The 23240-nt window shown below is 36.8% G+C and overlaps 1 protein-coding gene across 5 annotated transcripts in view; it reads left to right on the top strand.

Moving 5' to 3' along the window:
- Nucleotides 1–23240, top strand: part of RNF111 (ring finger protein 111) — a 153317-nt gene that overhangs the window by 114938 nt on the left and 15139 nt on the right. For 2 of the 5 annotated variants that reach the window (XM_006831595.1, XM_006831596.1), the window contains exons 7-10: nt 887–1148; nt 19740–20088; nt 21889–22014; nt 23098–23224. In XM_006831595.1, the coding sequence (XP_006831658.1) occupies nt 887–1148; nt 19740–20088; nt 21889–22014; nt 23098–23224 (864 nt within the window). Of the gene's footprint in view, nt 1–886; nt 1149–19739; nt 20089–21861; nt 22015–23097; nt 23225–23240 lie in introns of all 5 variants that reach the window. The other 3 variants (XM_006831594.1, XM_006831598.1, XM_006831597.1) reach the window with 2 other exon arrangements.

Raw genomic sequence — 23240 nt, 5'->3', positions numbered from 1 at the left:
GGGTTCTGGCAAATGTATTCATTATCCAAGCTTTTTTCTTCTCTGTTCCCCTCAGCTTTCAGTATTGAATAATTCCTGTGTGGTATTCTATATATAACATCAAATCTTTATTTTCTTTAATCACATTTTGGCTTTTATTTAAATTAAGAATATAAAGAAGCAGTTGTATTTCTGTAGTTTATTATAGACTGGAAGATAAAGCTGTTTTTCTTAGAACTTTTCACATTGCTTTTAGTAAAAAAACCAAAACCAAAACTACTGATAGGTAGAGAGATACAGTCTGACTCCTTAGTCAATGGGCCTTTCCTAGTTTTTTACTCCTGATAAAAGCAATCAGTGGTTTATTTTCTTTTATAATAAATGAAAAAGTTTACAAGTAGAAATTATTCTTTTCCCTTGAATAATCTTCTACCTTTTGTCATTTTGGATAATGTAGAGTTGTTTATACTACCAGAGTTTTAGCAATGCTGTTGTTTAGGGTCATGAATCCTGAGACACACCAGTCTTTACCTAGATCCTTAATGCTCTCAGGGTTATGATTGTCTGTTGGAGTTTTAAATTATGAATTTAAATGTGATTTAAAATTTTTGTTTTTTGAAAGATCTAGACAATTTAAGAGAAATAGATTATAATAATGAAAATTTGGTTCATCTTAGGATATCATTGTATGCTTGATTTTTAAAAATTACTTTTAGATTTTAAGTATAAAACAACTATAATTTTCATAGTCTTTGATAACATAAGCACTTTATTGGTGCACAAGAGATCTTCATACCAAGAATTTTATCATTTTAATATTTTATAATGCAGTATTGGGAGTACTTTTATAACATGTCATGAAGTAATGTTTTCAGAAAGATAAAATGTCGTTCCTCTCTATGTACAGCAGGCATTGCCAGTAGACCTGAGCAACAGTGGTATCAGAAGTCATGGAAGTGGTGGTTTTCATGGAGCATCTGCCTTTGACCCCTGCTGCCCTGTTTCTTCTTCCCGAGCTGCAATTTTTGGCCATCAGGCTGCTGCTGCTGCTGCCCCGAGTCAGCCATTATCAATAGATGGCTATGGATCCGGCATGGTTGCTCAACCCCAACCTCAGCCTCCTCCACAAGCCTCCCTTTCATCATGTCGGCATTATATGCCACCACCTTGTAAGTATAAATTTAACTGGGCGAGAGCCTAGAAGCATATAAATGAAACTGTGCATTCGTCGATGAAATAACTTTTTATTAGTCTAAGTTCGTAAATTTTTAATATTTACTTGCTTTAACATGGGGTATATTTTTCCCATTTCATGCACCATTCACCCTATATCCCCCAAACAATTTACAAAACAAAAAGTATTATGTTTTATCAATTTTACATCTTATCATTTACATTTTTGTATCTCTAAAATTTCAGTACATTGGATGATACTTTGAATTCTTACAAAAGAGGATTTTAAGGAATTTAAATTTATTTTTTAGGAATAACTAGAGACATTTAAAAGCTTAGTAGTTGTTTCTAGACATAGCAACTCTGAATTTGCTATGAGTTTTGTCTTAACATTCTTAAACTTTCCAGACATAAGAGAAAGTTTCTTGACAGAAAGCATTGTCATTTGGAAGTAAGTTGTTGTAGTCACTTGCTGTAGGCAATTAATATAAAATCAGGCATAGCTTTTCTAAAGAAATTTATATCCGGTAGATAGCTAAAGAATTTATAAATAATCTCATTCTGTCTAATGTATACTTAACTACTTTATTAAGCATAATGTAATAATCAAATGGAAATTAAACATATAGTAATAAACACTTAAAAATTTCTGGATATAAATGTGGACGTTTCCAAGAAATTTCTCTTTTAGCTCTGGTAGTATAGTTGTTATGAGTTGGGCTGCTAACATCAAGGTCAGCAGTTCAAAACTACCAGCTGTTCCGCGAGAGAAAGATAAGGCTTCCTGTTCCTGTAAAGATTTACAACCTCGGAAACCTTATGCAGGGTCACAATGAGTCGGAACCGACTCCATGGCACATAACCACCACCACCATAAGTGAATCATAATTTTAAATTGCATATCTTCTTAAATTTCTTCCTTCAACTATTATAAGTCTGTTAAGTCTCAATCCTGTAGACACAGCTAGACTCAATCCAGAATTTGGACAGTGAAAAATGTGAATAAATGTCATTTATCTTTTCAATACTGTAACTTAAATTATAAAGCCAGAAAACATGTTTTCAAATAGGATTAGTGTTTTCAAAACCTTGACAAACCTGAAAATTCTGTGTCCAAACACTGGTAGGATATATGGACTGTTTTTGAGTATTTGTTGGTATTCACCTTTAGTAGAACATCTTTTATTAGGACTTCAGAATGTGTGGTTGCTGGTCTTCCTCCCCTTAAAAATAATATACTGAATTAATTTGTAAGTAAGTCCATTTCTTTTTTAATGTACTAAAGTTAGACTGGAGTCCTGGTGTGGTTCTGTAGGGTAAGCACTGGACTGCTAACCAAAAAAGGGTCAGTATGAGTCATACATGACTTGAGAGCATTTAAACGACAAAAGCAAATTTAGACTTTTTTTTGACCCAGTTACTAAAGTAGTTTTTGTACATCTTAACATACTGCAAACTGGTATATAATCATATAAGTCAAAAGTCCCTTCTCACGTCCCATTAATCTTAATACCTCAGATATCAAATACTTACACCTTATTATAAAACTCTCATAATTTTTCTTTGTACATTGTTTTTATGAGGGGACTTCAAAAAGTTCATGGAAAAATTCTGTTATCTTCTCATTTCATTTTTCCCACACACTTTTTGAAGCTGTCTTATATTTCTTTCCTTTAAAAATAAAGGGGGGGGGCGTCCTTAAAGACTGAAACTCAAAGGGAACACATGGGCAGGCATGTAAGCTTACTGGTAACAATGTTGGTCTACTGGTGAGTGAAAGTGGGGGGAAAGCAGCAACGAAGATAGGGGCTGAGTTTGACCACATTACATTGACTCCTGTCAGGTTTCATAGACTTCCTCTTCTCTCGAGAAGAGGAAGGGCTGGTTGATCTGAAGTATGGTGAGACCTGGGTCTACTGAGCCCATGGACAAGGACATAGCCATCGAGGGCTAGAGCCAAGAGCGACGTGTCCAGCTTATATGAAGTGAGGGGAGACTCGCCCAAATTCACAGATAGTACCCTTTTGATCTAGCTTCGATGGCTTGATGATCAGAACTGGATTAGAGGACAATAAAAAATTTGGTAAAGGAAACAAGTGTAAATTGCTACAATTTGATGAGCTTGACCTATACTTAAATGGATGTAGTAGCTCAAAATACCAATGGAGAGGGAAGGAGTCTTCATATCTTGGATCAAACCTATGTCCTGTCTACACAGAGTTGATAGGGATGGGCAACTTAGACACTGGCTACCTAAAATGGGGGTGCAATAAAGGCACAAAGTGACTGGCTTACAAGTTTTCAAGAGGAAGTTTAGTTTAAGAGTGTGCAGGGGAAGGTAGAACCCCCACTGAATAGTTTTCATCTTGTTTATATGGGTCTGGTGAAAGATTGGGCTAAGATTCTTGTGATTCAATAGAGTAATTGTTATGATGAATTGCTATAGTCACAACTGGTAAAGGTAGAAGTTATGTAACATAAAGTGGGAAGTAGTTAATCTTACATTCCAGGACTGGAGGACCCTAGTACCATCAAAGGAGAAGACCACGAGTGGAATGTCGGGCCCTATCCAGAGAAGCAGCGACACCAAAGATGGAAGCAGAGATATGATGACATGGAGAGATAGAGCAGCTTAGGACTCTAGATTCATGGAACGAGAAAAGCTATGTATTGGCAGCCAAGAGGGCAGGCTTGCAGAATGTGTCCTTTGGTTGTTTAAATAATTATTATTCCTAAGTGTTTTTGCATACGTTAAAAAAACAAAACAGGGAATAGAAACAAATACTGTTGAGTAATGATACACGGGATTGTAACCATTGTAGTGAAATGAAATACAATAGGATGAATGTTAAACCGACGTTCTTACATGTTAAACTATCAGTCAATTCAGAATAAAAACTTAAAAAAAAAGGGGGGAGGCCATTTTAAGCATATTCTACATTTTGTTTTTTCCTTAAATTACCGTTTCATCTTGAATGTTTTTCCTTGTTGTTGTTGTTAAGTGCCACTGAGTAGTTTCTGATCCTATATAGGGTTTCCGAGGAGCAGCTGGTGGGTTTGAATCCCAGCTTTGCAATTAACAGTCTAGTGCTTTTCCTTTTACTATATTAGTGCAAATTAGCACATGAAAATCTAGCTCATTATATTTAGTACTCATAATAATTATATATTAAATTATTCTCTGATGATGGACATTTAAATCTCTTGTAGTTTTCTGAGTCTTCCACAGGGTGAATTTGTAGGACTAACTGCTGAGTCAAAAGGATAAAGCTTTCAAATAAATACTCCGTACGTTTCTGTCCAAGGAGTTGCACTAATTTATACTCTTTTTTGTGGGTATATGAGAATGAAGGTAGGAAATTTAAACTGTATTCCCTATTGTGAAGCCATAACCCTGCTCTGGACTCCTTTTTCCCAAGTGGAAAACAACAACAGAAATCTAATATGCTTTAATTTGCTTGTAAAACATTTAGTTCTTAAGCCTTTTTCATCTAAACATAACTAGAGAAGACAGCATGGTATAGTAGACAGAGCCTTGGCTTTAGATCTGAGCTACCGCACAGCTGTGACTAGCTTAATGACTTTGGGCAAGTTATTTAACCTCTCTAGTACTCAGTTTTCTTACATTTAAAATGTAAATTCATTCTTATTGTCTAGTAATTCTGAAACTCTGACCTAGTGAGTAGTTTGCCATTTAAAAAAAAATGCATTTACATACATATGAACAGTGCTAATGCAACAAGAGATTATATCGTTTGAGTAGTTTATGGTATAAAAGTTATAAAGCAACTGTACCTGAAATGCAATCATTTAAAAGTTTTCTAATTAATAAAATCTATTTGGTAATATATATAAATAAAACTTTTTATATTGAATTGTTATGGTTGGTATATGCTATAAAGCCACAAGAATTTAGTTGGCATAGCATAATATTTTACCTGCAAATGACATGTTGAACTTCAGGAAATAATTACAAGACAATTTTATTTCTACTGGAATACATAAAAGTAGGGAAGGAAGAGAAATGGTGTTTTGGAATGCAGAATATGTCACTTCTTTGCAGTGGTTGACAATCTGTCTTGTCTAGATAAACAGTTAATTAAACTGATGGCTGAAGAGTCAAACGAATTATTCATTATGAAACAAAACATTAAAAAATTTAAATGTTTGAAATGTCATACAACATGAAACTCTGCCTGTTCCTCACCACCCTCACTGTTGTTAATTATGATTGAGCCCACTGCTACTCCCCAGTGTTAGTTCATCTTGTTGGGTTCGGGGAAGGGGGTGCCTTCTTTTTCGCTGGCTCTCCACTTTACCAAGCGTGATGTCTTCTCCAGTGACTTGTCCTTCCTGATAACATGACCACAGTATGATTGATGAAGTCTAGCCATCCTTGCTTCTAAGGAGCATTCTGGCTGTATGTCTTCCAGGATAGATTTGTTTGTTCTTCCAGTCATTCATGGTGCTTTCAATATTCTTTGTCAACAGCGTAATTCAGATTCATTGATTCTTCTACAATCTTCCTTATTTATTGTCTGATATTCACATGCAAGTGAGGCGATTGAAAATACCATGACTTGAGTAAAGTGCATGTTAGTCTTCAAGCTGACGTCTTTGCTTTTGAACACTTTCAAGAGGTCTTTTGCAACAAATTTATGTGATAATGCAATATGTCTTTTGGTTATTTGACTGTTGCTTCTATGAATATTGATGTTGTATCCAAGCAACTTCCATTTTTGTCTCCATTTATCATGATATTATTTATTGGTCCTCTTGTGAAAATTATTAATTTTCTTTACATTGAGGTGCAATCCATACTCAGGTCTTTGAACTTCATCAGTATTTTAAGTCCTCTTCACTTGCAGCAAGCATGGTTGTGTTATCTATATAAAATAGCTTGTTAATGAGTCTTCCTTCAGTTCTGATGCCACATTCTTCTTCATATCATCCAGTTTCTCTGATTTGCTCAGCACACAGATTAAGTGAAAGAATACAACCCTGGCACATACCTTTCCTGATTTTAAGCCATTCAGTATCCCCTTTTTTGGTTCGAACGACTCCCTTTTGGTCTATATACAAGTTCCTCATAAGCATAGTGGAATATCCATTCTTTATAATGTTATCCATAGTTTGTTATAATGCACAAAACTTAATGCTTTTACATAGTCAATAAAGTACAAGCAAACATCTTTCTGGTAATCTCTGCTTTTAGCAAAGAGCTATCTGATGTCAGCAGTGATGTCCATAGTTCCATGCCCTCTTCTGAGTCCAGTTTGGATTTCTGGCAGTTCCCTGTTGATATATTACGGCACCCCTTTATGAGTTGTCTCCAGAATTTTAACTTGCATGTATTACTGATATTTTCAATGATTTTTACATTCTCCTGGGTCACCTTTTTTTTTTTTTTTGAAACTTTATGGTGAATTGAGTGAAAGTTTACAGAACAGGTGATCAATTTTACATCCCACATATCATAAACCTTGTTTCATTTCAATGACTACAATCTTTTCTATGCAACAGCAGCTATCTCGTTTCCTTCCTGTGGTTCGTATTTCCATTCCACACTTCTTTTCCACTCCTCCGAACCTGTTCCATTTTGAAAGGTGATCATACCTCACTCGTGTTACTGCCTTCTATATACCTATCCGCCGCTTGGTGAAAAATTGGGCCACAAGAGTGAATTTCATTCCATACCCGATGAGTGGCCAAGAACCATAGTGTCGGATTTTCTTCAGTCTCTTTCTTACTAGTAAGCCTGGTCTTTTTTGTTTTGTTCCATAGTGTCTCCCACTCTATCTGGAACCTTCTAGTGTGATCTTTTTTCAGAGCAATTGTTACTAGAAGTGAGCACTGTCTAGTGCTTCTTGTCTCAGTTTTGGAGACTGATGTTCACGTATCCATTAGTTCATTCAGGGGTGAGTAACCTTTTTTCTGTCAAAATTTATAACATCATTCACAAGCCATAAAGAATTACCTACTTCAAAATTTGCCTGCTGTATTTGGTCAAACATTTTATTAATTCACTCCTAATTGTCTTGACAGCACTTAACAACAACAATAGTGTGATGGCTACGAAGCTCTGGTAGTGTAGTGGTTAAGAGTCGGGCTTCAAGGTCAGCAGTTCAAAACTGCCAGCCATTCTGTGGGAGAAGATAAGGCTTTCTGCTCCTGTAAAGATTTACAGCCTCAGAAACCCTATTACTACAGGGTTACTATGAGTCAGAACTGATTCCATGGCACATAACTACTACAATATGATGACTGGAGCTGCGGTTGCCTTGGCAGGGCCAGACCAAATTACGAATCGGGCTGTGAACCTTAAGGTCAGCAGTTCGAAACTACCAGCCGCTCCGCGGGAGAAAGATGAGGCTTTCTACTCCTGTAAAGATTTACACCCTCGGAAACCCTGTACAGGGTTGCTATGGGTCGGAACCGACTCGACGGCACTTAACAACAACAACAACAACATATGGCCCACCAGCTGGACATTCCCCACTCCTGGACTAATTCATTCCGTTTTCATCATTCTTCTTTTTTCCACACATGGAAAGACCAATAGTTGCACCTTAGATTACCATTCATGAGCTTTTAAGATTCCAGTTGCTACTCACCAAAGTAGGATATAGATCATGGTCTTTGTGGACTATTTTGTGGACCAATTGAGCATGGTGTCTCCCAAAACTTTGGTCCCCATACCCCATACCCAAGCTACTCTTGTGGCAAAATGTTAGGTAATGTCTAAGAAGTTTCCATCTTTTTTGTCCCGTTTACCCCACCACGTTTAGGTATGTTTGCAGCAAAGGTAAACTATGTCCAAACACCTTCTGTTAAACCTTTATATATTTCTGGGTATACTCCCAGTCTGCCTCCCATACCCATTCAGCCTGTGCGTCTGTTCATCTAGCTACCTGTAGAACATTGTTGCTGCAGGGTGTGTATGTAACAGTATTTATATGTATCTCCTTTAACCCTTGCATTCCTCCCTGTGTTTCATCCGTTCTCTTCATTCTTATGCCAGCACCCTCTTGTATATTGCCTTCTTCTTCACCCAAGTTTGCACGTGCCTACCCTCTAGCCTGTGAATTACTTACTGTCCCTTCTCTGCCACCTCTGGTAATCATCAAAGATTGTTTCTTTTAGTAGCATTTTTGCAGTAGTGGTTTCATTCAGTATTTGTTCTTTTGTGATTCAGTAATGTCACTCAGCATAATGACCCTTCAGGTTCATCCACATTGTGAGGTGTTGAACAGATTCACTGTTATTCTTCAGTATTGGGTAGTATTCCACTGTGTGTATATACCAAAGTTTTTTTAATCCGTTCTTCCACTGATGGGCATTTAGACTGGCTCCATTTTTTTGTCATTGTGAGTAGTACTTCAGTGAATATGGATATGCATAAAACTTGTGCCATGAGTTTTATGACATATACTTTTGTGCCACTATAGGATAAGCACTGGATTGCTAACCAAAAGGTCAGCAGTTCATACCTACCATCTGCTCCTTTGGAAACCTATAGAGTCCTTATGAGCCGGAACTGATTCCATGGCATTTAACAACTAAGTAGAGAAACTGCTGGGCTATATGGTATTGCTAGTTCCAATCTTTTGAGAAAGTGCCATATCATTTTCCACAGTGATTGCACAATTTTATAGTCCCACCAGCAATGTAGGAAGGTCTGTTGGGTCAACTTCCTTTGGAATGGACACAAATATGGGTCTTTTCCAATTGCTTGGCATAGGTGTCTTCCAAATTTCTTGGCATAGATGAGTGATTGCCTCCAGTGCTGCATCAGTTTGTTGAAACATTACAGTTTGTATTCCGGCAATTCCTGGAACCTTGTTTGTTTTCTTTTATAACCAGTGACTTTAGTGCAGCATGTATTACTTCTTCCTTCAATAGCATCAGTTCTTGATCATATGTTACCTTGTAAAATGGTTGAACACTGTCTATTTATTTTTGTTACAGTGACACTTTGAATTCCTTCACATTTTTTTTTTCTCTTACTGCAGCATTCAGTATTTTGCCCATAAAATTCAATTTTGCAACCTGAGACTTGAGACTTGTTTCTGTTCCTTCAGCTTGAGAAATGCTAAGTGTGTTCTTCCATACTTTGTCTTCTGGGCTGCCCTTTGAAATCTACTGTTCATCTCTTCTACTTCTTTGTTTCCTCATATACTTTCGCTTCTGTTCACTCAAGAGCAAGTTTCAGAGTCTCTTCTGACAACCATTTTGGTCTTTTCTTTGCCTTTTTTTTTTTTAGTTGTCAAAGACTTTATTTTTTAAACTTTTTATTTTTAATTGAGTGAAAGTTTACAGAGCAGATCATTCAACAAATCATACACTTTGCATCATTTAATGGTTGGAATCCCCTCCTTGGACCAACAATTAACAGCATTTACCTCTATTCACTTGAACCACTGCTTTCCTCCGTTTGTCTCCCACCACCCCCATCTTGCCTCTGCCAACGTCCCTCTGGTTGTATATTACTTACTCTGTCACCCATGGCAATGCATGTCTACCGTCTAACACATGAATCATTTTCTCTTCCCCCCAAAACCATTATAGACTGTTTCTTTTATCATGAAAACTCTCCTTTTTTATTTATTTTATTTTTTTTATGTACAAAAAAACCCCATACAGGAATATATAATCATTTAAACAACCAAAGGGCACATTCTGGAAGCCTTCCTCCTGGCCGCCAGCACACAGCCTTTCTCTTTCTATGAGTGTAGAGTCCTCAGCTGCTTAACCTCTCCATGCCATCACCTCTTCCTCCATCTCTGGTATCATTGCTTTCTGGTTAGGGTCCCTCACTCTGCTCATGCTCTTCTGTCATGATGGTCCTAGGGTCCTCTGTTCCTGGAATATAAGATTAACTACTACTCCCTTTTTGTTACACAACTTCTGCCTTTACAGTTGTGACTATCACTCTCAGCTCTAGCCCTCTGTGGCCTTGTCATTGTCCATGGGCTTAGGAGTCCCAAGTGTCCCCACACTTTGGACCAACCAGCCCTTCCTCTTCTTTTGCTCATCTCCAGGTTGACAGGAGTCTATGGAATGTGGTCAAACTCTGCCCATATCTTCACTGCTGCCGTTCCTCCACTTCCACTCACAAGTAGACCAAGGTGGTTGCCAGCAAGTTTACATGCCTTGATGACTTCCCGGTGAACAGCTTGCTTGTTCTTGTAGTAGTCAACCAGAATGCTGTTTTTGCTTATGATTTTTCCTGCCGGGGAGTTATCAAGGCAAGCAGTCAAGTCCCTTCAGGACAAACCCTCCTCTAAAACTTAAACTCGGGGAACACATGAACAGGCATGTAAGCTTGCTGATAACCACATTGGTCTACTAGTGATTGGAAGTAGAGAAAAGGTAGCAGTGACGATACGGGCTGAGTTTGACCACGTTCCATAGACTCCCATCAACCTGGAGATGAGCGAGAGAAGAGGAAGGGCTGCTTGGTCCAAAGTGTGAGGAGATTTGGGACTCCTCTGAAGGTTCTGGATGGGGCTCAGGATTCTATATAAGGTCCTATACACTATAGGGCTCCACAAGAGCCTAGTTCACTGGGCAAGTTCTAGAACCCCTTTTAGGTATTCCAGTCAGTTATAGGCTGAAGACAGGTTTACAAGCTTTCTGTAACCATGTTTCCTGATACTCCTTTCTATCCCACTCAAGTGTCTATTTTACAATAGTAGGCAAGGAAAAGCAGTATCCATAAGACAGTCAAGCATCTTACAATTATTTCCCCTCTTTCCCATTCAGGTTATACCTTGATCCCTGTATCCCAGAGTACTGTTGTTCCAAGATTTAGCATGCAACACTATTTGGGACCTCTGTCCCATTTAGCCTGTGAAAACCTACCTAAGTGTTCCTCTATCAACCATGTTCCGCCACCCCTCTCTTCCTTCTTGTGTATTGCCCTCCCTTTCCTTGTAAATTGTAATCCACAACACCTGAGCTATGATGTGATTATCCCTTAACCTGTGCTCTAATGTGTCTTCCCTCCCACCCTTAGTAACCAACAAAGAATTTTTTTTTTGCCCTTTAAGTATGGGTACCTTTTCTTGAGCTTTTACAGTAATGGTCTTATGCAATATTTGTCCTTTTGTGCCTGACTGATTTCACTTAGCATAAAATCCTCAAGGTTCATCCATGTTTTGCAGTGGTTTGCAGCTTCACTGCTATTTTTCAAGGTAGCCTAGTATTCCATCATGTATATGTACTAAATTTTGTTATCCATTCTTCCATTGATGAGTACTTAGGGGCTGTCTCCTTCTTTTCGTTATTGCGAATAGTGCTGTGATAAACAGTGGTATGGATATGTTTATTCTGTGTTACAACTCATATTTTTTGTGGTTATATATACCAAGTAGAGGAATTGCTGGATCATAAGGTATTTCTGTTTCCACCTTTCTGAGGAAGTGCCATGCCATTTTCCAAAGTGTCTGAACCATTTTACATTCTCAGCAGCTATGTAAGAGGATACTAGTCTCTCCACATTCTCGCCAGCATTTACTGTCCTCTGCTTTTTTTAATGTCTCTGTTATTGCTGGTGTGAGATGATATTTCATTGTAGTTTTGATTTGCATCTCTCTAATGGCTATGGTGTGGCACTTTAGGTTAATGTGCTGGACTGCAAGGGCACTTTGAACCTCAAAGTTGGCATTTCAGGCTCACCAACCACTCCTTGGAAACCCTATACAGGGTTGCAATGAGTCAGCACTAATTTGTCAAGCACTTAACAACCACAATGGCTTATTTCTTCCTATGTGTTTTTTGGCTGCCTAGATGTCTTCCTTGGTAAAGTGTCTGTTCATGTTCTGTGCCCATTTTCTAACTGGATTATTTGTCTTTTTCTTGTAGAGGTATTGTAGGTACCTATAGATTTTAGAGGTTAGTCCTTTTCTGATATGTCTTTGAGAAACATTTTTTTCCCATTCTGTGGGCTCCCTTTTTACTGTTTTGGTGAAATCTTTTGATGCACATGAGTTTCTAATTTTTAGTATGTCCCAATAATCTATTTTGTCTTCTTTTGTTTGTCCAATTCTTGCAATGTTTGATAGTCTGTGTGTGCCCTGTATTGTTGTTGTTGTTAGATGCCATCTAGTCGGTACCGACTCATAGTGACCTTATGCACAGCAGAACAAAACACTGCCTGATCCTAGGCCAACCTCACTGTTGTTGCCATGCTTGAGTCCATTCGATACTGCCACTTGGCCAATCCATCTTGTTGGGGGTCTTCCTCTTTTTCTCTGACCTTCCACCTTACCAAACATGATATCCTTCTTCAGTGACTGGTACCTCCTGACAGTATGTCCGGAGTCTGAGAGATGAAGTTTGGCCATCCTGGCCTCCAAGGAGCACTCTGGCTGCACTTCTGTTTGTTCTTTTGGAAGCTCTTGGTACATTCAATATTCTCCTCCAACACCATGACTCAAAAGCATCAATTCTTCCATGATTTTCCTTATATACTGTCCAGCTTTCACATACATATGAGGTTATTGAAAATACCATGACTTGGGTTGGGCACACCTTAGTCTTCAAGCTGACATCTTTGCTCTTCAACACTTTAAAAAGGTCTTGTGCAGCAGATTTGCCTAATGCAATACACCGTTTGATTTATTTACTGCTGCTTCCATGAGTGTTGATAGTTGATCCAAGAAGAATGAAGTCCTTGCCAACTTCAATCTTTTCTCTGCTGATAAGAATGTTGTTTATTGGTCAAGTGATGAGAATTTTTGTTTTCTTTACATTGAGATGCAATCCATACCAAAGGCTGTGCTTTTTGATCTTCATCAGTAAATGTTTTAAGTCCTCTTCACTTTCAGCAAACAAGGTTGTATCATCTGCATATTGCAGGTTGTTAATGAGTCTTCCTCCAATCCTGATGCCACATTTGTCTTCATAGAACCCAGCTTTTTGTATTATTTGCTTAGCATACAGGTTGAATAAGTATGGTGAAAGAATACAACCCTGTTGCTCACCTTTCTTAATTTTAAACCTGTGTTAGAAGCCTTAAATTTGTCTCTGTGTTTTCATTGTTGTTGTTGTTTAGTGCCGTAGAGTCGGTTCCGACCCATAGTGACCCTGTATAGGGTTTCCGAGGCTGTAAATCTTCACGGGAGCAGAAAGCCTCATCTTTCTCCCGCGAAGCAGCTGATAGTTTTGAACTGCTGACCATACGGTTTGCAGCCCGATTCGTAACCACATGTTTTCATTGACAACCCTTAAAATTCTGGGATTTACATTTAGGTCTTTAATCCAAGTTGAGTTGTTTTTTGTACATGATGTGAGATAAAGATTTTGTTTCATTTGTTTGCATATCGATTTTCAGTTGTGCCAGCAGCATATTTGAAGAGAGTATTTCCTCCCCGGGGATTCAATGTACTGTGGCTGTTTGTCAAAGATCAGTTTATTCTTTTGTTACAGGTCTGTTCAAGTTTTCTACTTTATTCTGTGTAACTTTAGGTAGGTCATTGTTTTTCAAAAAATGTATCCATTTCTAGATTTCCAAATTTGTTGGAGTATAATTCTTCATGGTATTCTGTTATTATCCTTTTAATATCCATTGGTTGTATTGTGACATCACCCATGTGGTTTCTTATGCATGTTATTTGTGTCTTCTCTATTTTTCTTTTGTTAGGTCTGCCAATGGTGTGTCAGTTTATTAATCCTTTTTAAGAACCAGTTTCTTGTCACTTTGATTCTTTTATAGTTTTTCTGTTTTCTATCTATTTTATTGATGTTCTAATCTTTATTCTTTACTTCTGGTGACGTAGATTTACTTTGCTGGTCTGTTTCTAATTGTTGGAGATGTTGTGTTAATATGCTGGTTTTGGTTCTTTCTTCTTTTTAAATGTGTGCATTTATTGCAGTAAATTGTTCTCTTAGCACTGCTTTTGCCATGCCCCAAAGATTTTGGTTTGTTGTGTTTTCATTCTCATTTGTTTCTAGAAATTTAGTAAATTCACCTTTTATTTGTTCTATTACCCAGTAGCTTGTAAGCAGGATGTTATTCAGTCTCCATGTATTTCACTTTATTTCCTTGGTCTTCCTATTGTTGATTTCTAATTTTATAGCATTGTGCTCTGAGAAGATGCTTTGTAGTATTTTGATGTTTATAAATTTATGGAGGCTTATTTTGTGGCCTAACACATGGTCTGTTCTGGAGAATGTTCCATGTGCACTGGAAAAGAATGTGCATTGTGCTGTTTGGGTTGGATGCTCTGTACACATCTATATGAAGTCAAGTTGGCTGATTGTGTTGTTTAGTTCTTCTGTGTCTTTGTCAAGTTTCTTTCTGGTCGTTCTATACTTTTTGAAAATGGTGCATTGAAATCTCCACAATCATTGTAGATTTGCCTGTTTTTTTCTTCAATTCTATTACGGTTTGCTTTATATATTTTGAGATCTTTCATTGGGAGCATAGATATTTATTGTAGTTATGTCCTTTTGTTCAATTGACCTTTTAATAATGAGATAATGTCCTTGTTTGTCTCTTATGTTGGATTTTGTCTTAAAGTTTATTTTATAAGAGATTTGTATTGCCACTCCTTGTTTTTTATTGCAATTAACTTGATATAATTTTTTTACATTCTTTTTTTTAATCTGCTTTTGTCTTTGTGTGTGAGGTTATGTCTCTTGCAGACAGCATATTGAAGGATCTTGTTTTCTTATCTGTTCTGCCACACTCTGTCTCTTGAGTGGTGTTGTTCAGTGTAATTGTTGATGGGTATGAATAAATTGCTGTCAGTATGTTTGTTTTTTGTGGTGCTGCCATGCCGGTTTCTTTGTTCTGCATGCCTTCCTTTATTGAGTTCATGGTTTTTAGGCTCTTTCTTGTCAGTTTCTTTATAGTTTGAACATTTCCAAATTTTTCTTGGACTTTCATTTTCTTGATATGTTATAACCTTTGACATTTCCCTATATTCTATTAACTTATCCTTCATTTAAAATAGTCTATTTTATCCTGCAGTCTACCTGACCTCTTCACCACCTGGATCTCTGGTGCTATATTTTTCCCTTCTTTCACATTGTAATTGTTTTGACCATAGACTGACCTCCCAAATCCTCTGAATTTGTTTGTTTTCGTTTTATTCTGTTCTGGACTCTTCTGTCGTCTGAGTTCCTGGTAGTTTTGCCACATACGTCAGTCTGTGGTTGTTGTGTGTTCTTGTTGCTTCTCTGTCCAAAGAACTCCTTTTAGGATGTTTGAAGTGCTGGGTTGGCTTTGACAAAGTTCCTTAGTTTCTGTTTATCCTGGAATGTTTTGATTGACAGCTTTGCTGGGTAGATGATTCTTGATTGGCAGTTGTTTTCTTTTAGGGTTTTATGTATGTCTCCCTGTTGCCTTCTTGCCTGCATGGTTTCATCGCTTAATATTATTTGCTTTCCTTTGTAAGTAACACTTTTCTCTTCCCTCCCTGCTTTCAGGATTCTGTCCTTGTCTTTGATTTTGGAGAGCTTGATTATGATATATCTTGATGATATTCTTTTGTGGTCTATCCTTTCTGGGATTCATTCAGCTTCTTGAATGCTTATCTTCTCATCTTTCAGGATGTTAGGGAAAATTTCTTCCAGCAGCTCTTCAACTGTCTCCTCTGTGGATTTCTCTGATTTTTCCTGTTCCAGAATGCCATGATTTTTAGGTTACATCTCTTCATGTTGTCTCACATGAACCTTAAACTTTCTTAAGATTTTTAAAATTCTTTTTTCTGCTTGCTTTTCTATCTTAGCAGTATTGAGAGATTTATCTTCAAGCTTGCTAGTTCTGGCTTCCAATTCTACTTCTTGGCCCTTTCAGTATTGTCCAGTTTTTATAATTTTATTATTAATAATTTGAACCTGTTTTTGTAGTTTTTTAATTGTTTCCATTGCTATTTGTATCTTATTTGATTGCTCCTGTAACACTTTCCTGACTTCTTCCTTATTTTCTCAACCCCTTTGTGGAGCATTTGGGTGCACTTCAGTGTCATTCTCCTTAATTCCTTATCAGGTAGTTCCAAAGCCTGCTGTCCTTCCAATGAGAATTCTAGGTCTACCTCTAGCTCATTTGATTAAGCTTCTCTATCTTGTTTCTGGACATGAGCTGAGATATTCTGTTATTTTTGCGGGAGTTTCAATAATTAGATGAATGTATGTTGGTGTATTATTAAATTTTCTGATTGCCTGCTGATGTGATCAGGAGTTAGGCTTCCCTTTTCACTTCTATTATTATTCAACTCAGAGTAAGTTTAGCACGTGTTGGTTATCTACTCTTGTCTGGTCCATGCACCTGTTATTGGCTCTTGTCTGGATGTTGATATTTTATAGGGTGTGATTATAACTTGGCAGTATGGCCACAATTGCTCTCTCTTCTTGGGTAAGGTAAAGAGAGAAAGAGCCCACACCATGGTAAAAGGGGTGGGCACCAAAACAAAAACCGTTTGGATACTAAAGTCTATAATCACAAAAAGAAAATGCATAAGACTTTAACATGCCTTTTTTGGCTTCTTGCTTTCAAGGTTGCCTGTGAAATTTCAAAATGCTTGGTCTCTTTCCTTTTTTGCCTGTCTCCCTCTCCACAAGCCTGTCCAGGTGTTTCTCCTAGTGAGAAACAGCCAAGGGCTGTCAAGAGCAGTTTTTGAAGACCATTTCATTTTAAACTGTTCCTGTTGACTTCTCCCCTTCTTTGATTCTGGGCCAAGTGATCTTTGCTGAGAAGATCTGTGCAAATAGAATCCCCCCTGGGGTTGTGGGGGGAGTGTCCACTTGCTCAGGCACCACCTCTCATCACCAAGTCGAGGTGCACAGACAGAGGAAAAGAAATGAACAGAAAAACAATGGTTCACATGTTTATGTCTGACAATCTGTTAGTTCTCTGCAGTGGGAGTTCGCTTCTGCTCCCGTTTCAACTCCGCCCTGCTTAAGATAACTACATTGGGTGTCACTGGCAGCCGCCAGTCAGAAAACAGCACTCTGCATCCTTCTGCTACAAATCCCACTAGTAGTAAGCGTTTGATACTTATAAATATTCCTTTATATGTAATTCAGAGTTCTGGGACCGTACCCTGAACCTGCTTTGTCCAGTATTTTGTGTTATTGCTGGTGAAGGTCTGCACAGAGCCTCTCTCTAATCTGCCAAAAGCATGCGCCTTTCTCTTATCTTTTTAATGACCTTTTACTATCTTCCTGTATGATGTTCTTGATGTTACCCCACAACTCTTCTGGTCTTCTGATATTATTGTCTAATGCAGCAAATCTGTTCTTGAGATGATCTTTAAATTCAGGTGGGGTGGGATATGTTCAATAAGTTAATATTTTTGCTCTTATGGACTTGTTTTAATTTTTTTCAACTTCAGGCTCAACTTGTGTGTGAGCAGTTGGTAATGTGTTCCACAGTCTGTCCCTGACCTTGTTTTACCTGATGATAATTTGCTTCTCCACCATCTCTTCCCCCAGATGTAGTCAGTTTAATTCCTATGTATTTTACCTTGAGAAAGTCTGTGTGAATAATTGCCTTTTATGTTGTTGATAAAAAAAGGTATTTGCAATGAATAATTCATTGGTCTTGGAAATTATATCAATAAGCCCATATTTTCAAACTAGGGATCCTTCCACTTTCTTTGTCATTTTCACATTCCATTCACCAGTAATTATCAATCCATTTTGATTGCATGTTTGATCATTGCTGGATTGGATTTCATTGTTGTTACATAAATTTGAATAATAAATTTGAATTCACTGGTCTTCCTTGTTGTTAAGTCAGTTCCAAATTGTGACCCTGTACGGGGTTTCTTACGAGGAACTGATGCGTTTAAACAATCAACCTTGTGGTTAGTAGTCCAGTACTTATCCTACGCTGACACACCAAGACTCTAGTTATATTGATACTATCCTGTAACAGCCAGCATTGTACTTCAAAATAGATCTTGGAATACTCTTTTATTACAATGAATGCAATGCCATTCCCAGAATAGTAAACCTTATGATGTCCCATTCAAAATGGCCTATTGACTAGAATATCCTAGTGCCTAGGATATTCATGTTTATGCATTCCATTTCATTTTTAACTTTAAGTTTTTCAAGATTTATATGTTCATTGCACATTCAGATACTCCATTTTCTTCATGAAGGTTCACTCTAATTTGAGGAGGAGACAGCTCATCCCCGGTCATATTTTGAGTGCCTTCCAACCTGAGGTGTTCATCTAGCATAAAGTTTTCAGTGGCTAACCTTTCAGAAATGACTTTTTATAACCTAGAAGTACTAAATTTTATGACTTCTTAAAGAGTAAAGCAATTTTGAAAACAGCTGTAATAAAATTTGTTTTAAGATGTCTCACAGCTTATATGGAGTTTAATGGAAGCTTCTTTTAAATACGTGCTAGTAAGGCTTTGTTTGAAAATATGGATGAGCGAGTTAATGGTAACTTGACTTTTACTTGTGTAAATCAGTCAAAAGAATTGAAAATCAAAGGAAATCCTTTCATAATGAAACTGTTGAGAATTGTAACAGCACCATGCCAGACTATCAAGACAGTCTTCCAAATAAAATGAAATTTGAACTAAAATCCAAGAAGGAATCAAACACTTTTTGTTCCTTAGATCTCTTTGAGTAAACTCAGGACTGATCAAGAGATCTTTATAAGTAGGTACTGGTGATGGTGATTGTTTGCCATTGAGTTGGTTTGGACTCATATTGAACCTGTTTAGGTTTTCTGAGACTGTAAATCTTTACAGGAACTGAAAGCCTTATCTTTCTCCTGTGGAGTAGCTGGTGGGTTCAAACTAATGACCTTCCTGTGTTAGCAGCTAAACATGTAACTCACTGAGCCCCCAGAGCACCTTACAGGTTTGACTACACACACACACAAATTAGGTTTGGCAAAAGATTTTTAATGATTTTTAAAAATGTTTATATCTTATTATGACAAAGTTCCCAAATAGTCAGAATTCATAATAAATGAATAAGACCAAGGTAAATAACCCAGTAAACTGAATATGAATATATAGTGCTGAGCGAAAGATATATAAGTGATCAACAAGTGCAAGATTTTTCTCTCATTTATTTCAACGACTTGGTGATTGTGTGGAGGTGTAATCAGCATTCTTGTATCTTTTTGATGAGATTGTTAGTTATGGTATCCTTCTGGGAAGTATGTTTTGTCAGCACATAACTGAATTTAATCCCTCAGACCCAGAAATTCATACAGGATTTTTTTGCCACCAAAATTGCATGTCTGTGCATATACATTCATGTGAGCGCATTTACATTAGAGATGGAGGGAAAAGAATAAGCATAAGAGGAATTTCAGCACTTGGGTTGCATCCAGTTTTTACCAATGGGGATTTCTTCAGTACGTTTTTGGGCATTATTTCCTATGGTAGAATGTTGTGAAGCTATGAATGAAGTGAAGTTAACATGAGAAGATAACGAAGACTATTCAAAGAAAAAGGCTACAAATCAGTATTGAGTTGACTGAAGCACTGATACATAAAAAGTCACTATGTGCTAATGTGTTTGTATATATTCAGTAGGAATATAAACTAGCATATACTTAACTACTTCATACTTACTAGCATATTTTCAATGTTTTCTTACAGATGCATCTTTGACAAGACCACTTCATCATCAAGCCTCTTCCTGCCCCCACTCTCATGGAAACCCTCCTCCTCAGACTCAGCCTCCACCTCAAGTGGATTATGTTATTCCCCATCCTGTACATGCTTTCCATTCTCAGATATCTTCTCATGCAACATCTCACCCTGTGGCACCCCCACCTACAACTCATTTAGCCAGTGCAGCTGCACCAATCCCTCAGCATCTTCCTCCTACACACCAGCCAATCTCACACCATATTCCAGCTGCAGCACCTCCAGCACAGAGATTGCATCCTCATGAAGTGATGCAAAGGATGGAAGTTCAAAGGAGAAGGATGATGCAGCATCCAACGTATGTTTTGTTTTTAAAAAGAAAATCATTTAAAATTCCTTTTTCTTCTAATTCTATTATTTTTAGAACTATAAAATCTTATAGAGTAATATAATGATACTAAACCCTCAGTTTGCTAGGAAATTAATCCTTTGTCCTAACCATAATCATTGTCTTTGTTAATGTTGAGCTGCTGGTTTTAATAAAACAGGTTTATTTAATTGACGGTAAGCCACTTTCAACATATGGCCCAAGGTGATTTATTTGAACCATCTCATTTGTTTTTGCAGTGATGCTATGTTTTTTTTGTTAAGTACTGTCAAGTCACTTCAAACCCATAGCAACTATATAGGGGTTCTGAGGAGTGGCTGCTGACCTTGAAGTTAGAAAGAAGTTAGCAATCCATTTCTTATTCTACATCACCATACCAGGACCCTGCAATCTTCTATATAGTGAAGATTAATTTTTAAATTGATGATCCCAGGGCAATAAGATCTAAAGCTATCAAAGACTTAATTGGATGTATTCAATTTATTATGTAATACTAACTGGGAGGAAATGTAGTATTAGAATTTTTAACAACTGATATTGAGAAGACAGTCTTCTTAGGTTATAGTTTATTTATGAATTTAAATAAATCTTAAAATATTATATTCATTACATATTATAAAAAGACTGGTTTCATTCTGTTTTCATAATTCAGGATCTAATTATCTAATTTAGGGCAGCAAACTGTTGGTCAAATCTTGCCTGCCTGTTTTTGTAAATAAATTTTGTTCAAATCCAGTATATTTACTCATGTATATTGTCTATGGCTGTTTTCACATTAACAGTGGCAAAGTTGAATAACTGTAACAGTGGCCAATGACTTGTTAAGCTGAAAATATTATTTGACACTTTACAGTATATGTGTATATAACTATTAATCTAATTAATAAAGTTCCATGAGTATTCATTTTATAAACATGATTCAGTTATGTAAACTATTCTTTTTTCAGTTACATAATTTCAAGTTATTTTCAAGATCTCTAGCTGCTGATGTCTTTCTAATATGATATTACAGAAAGCTGACAATTTACCATTTATATTCTCTAGATTATTATTATTAAGATTTGATTAATATGTAAATATACAAATTTAGAAAGGAATAAAAAAAAGCTAGACTATAAAGTTGAATCACTGAGTCTGTATTCGAATACCATTTGTGTAGAATTTTGTGACCATTTTGAAGTCATTTGTGAATTTGACCAACTTTAAAAGTTGTTGTTAAGTGCCATTGAGTGTGATTGGACCTAATGTTAGTTTCCTAGGTTTGTTAACATATATTACATATATTTTGAAAAAAATGAAGCGGGTTAAAAAAAATTTTCTCAAGATTATATCCAATGAAATTGGTAGAATATTATTAACAATATAAAAGTAACGTTAAATAAAGTTTCCATTTTCCTGACTCAGACCTTTATAATAAATAATTTATGACTGAACATTTGCTTAATTGTTTAATTTTTTGAAGTTTAATTTACACTCAATTCTGATTACCCTCCTTAAAACATTTATTACAAAGAAAAAGTATACAATATAATATTTAAATATTTGATAAATTTCAAGTGATAATTTTAATTGGAGGGGTTAGCAAAGATAAATAGTTCAAATGAGAGCTTTATGGCTTCTTAGTTTATTTTTCATTTATAAAGTCTATATTACATGATTTATAATACTATAAATGTCTGTAATGTTTATACTAGGGTTTTTTCCCCTACATTTAGAAATAACCAATTATTCACTTATTTCCAGTGGTCTTTTTGTGTTCTGTGTTTCCAGGCGGGCACATGAACGCCCCCCACCACATCCACATAGGATGCACCCAAACTATGGTCATGGGCATCATATTCATGTGCCTCAGACTATGTCCTCACATCCTCGACAGGCTCCAGAGAGATCTGCCTGGTGGGTATCTTGTTTATGTCAGTGTTTTACTCCGCAGTCTGTAGGGAAACCTCCAGAAGAGATTCTTTATAGTGGAATGCCATACAGAAGGAATCCTCAGCTTAGCTTTGAGACATTATCCCTGGGTAATTTACTGTAGAGATTTAAAGAGGAAAAGGTAGGAGCTTGAGATCTGGGGCAGGGAACCCTGGAAACAGTAGCTTTTTTTCTTTTTTCTTTTCTGTATTATTGAGTGCTGCCTGCCATCAAAATCAACTTCCTAAATGGGTCCAACTTTTTACAACTTCTTCAGTCATCCCCAATCTTTGAATTCAGAATTACTTCTTCATCCCCCAACGCCTGCTCTTTGCAAGAGAAATGCAGCCTGCTCTCTTCTAGGCTCATGGTCTTCCCTAGCGAAGTGGAAACATTTGTATTGCATTTCTTTCAGAACTCTTCCTATGTAGGCCATCATTGGGATCTTGATACACAGTGGCTTTTGAGGCAAGATATAAATAAGTGAAGATTTGGCATTTACTAGTTTTACCTTTCATGAAATTTTATTTACCTTTGCTTTATAAAATATACATATATTTACTATTCTAATTACACCCTCAGAAACCCTGTACAGGGTCGCTGTGGGTCGGAGCCGACTCGATGGCACTTAAGAACAACAACAACAACAACAATTATTCTTTATGCCAGCAACCCAGAGACACTTTCCAGTAAACAAATAAAATCTCAAGCATCTGTTAACATTCAGATAAACCAAAAAGTAAACTATTTTATATGTTCCTCAGATAAAATCAGACTTTTAGTTTGGAAAAGAGCCTGAAGGGCAATTTGTTGTATTTCTTTCCTATTCAGATGTGAAAGTGAGTACAAATGCTTTGCTGCTTTTGGCTATAAAGTTGAATTTTAATTTAAAAAATGAATTTGAAACAAATTATTGGTAATACTTATTTTGGGTTTAAACTTTTTTTTTTCATCTAGATATGCAAGTTAAAATACTTTAGAATGATTTTAAAAATATAAATATACTCCATTTATTTTGCTAATAAACTACTGTGAGGTAAAAATGGAACTATTGTCATCCTTTATCAGGGAACTGGGGATTGAAGCTGGAGTGACTGCAGCTACTTATACACCTGGAACATTGCACCCTCACTTGGCCCATTACCATGCTCCTCCACGACTTCATCATTTACAACTGGGAGCGCTTCCTTTAATGGTAAAATCAACTCTCC

The sequence above is a fragment of the Chrysochloris asiatica genome, unplaced genomic scaffold (genome assembly GCF_000296735.1).
Source record: "Chrysochloris asiatica unplaced genomic scaffold, ChrAsi1.0 scaffold00004, whole genome shotgun sequence".
Classification (NCBI taxonomy): Eukaryota; Metazoa; Chordata; class Mammalia; order Afrosoricida; family Chrysochloridae; genus Chrysochloris; species Chrysochloris asiatica.
This window is presented reverse-complemented; position numbering and strand designations above follow the sequence as displayed.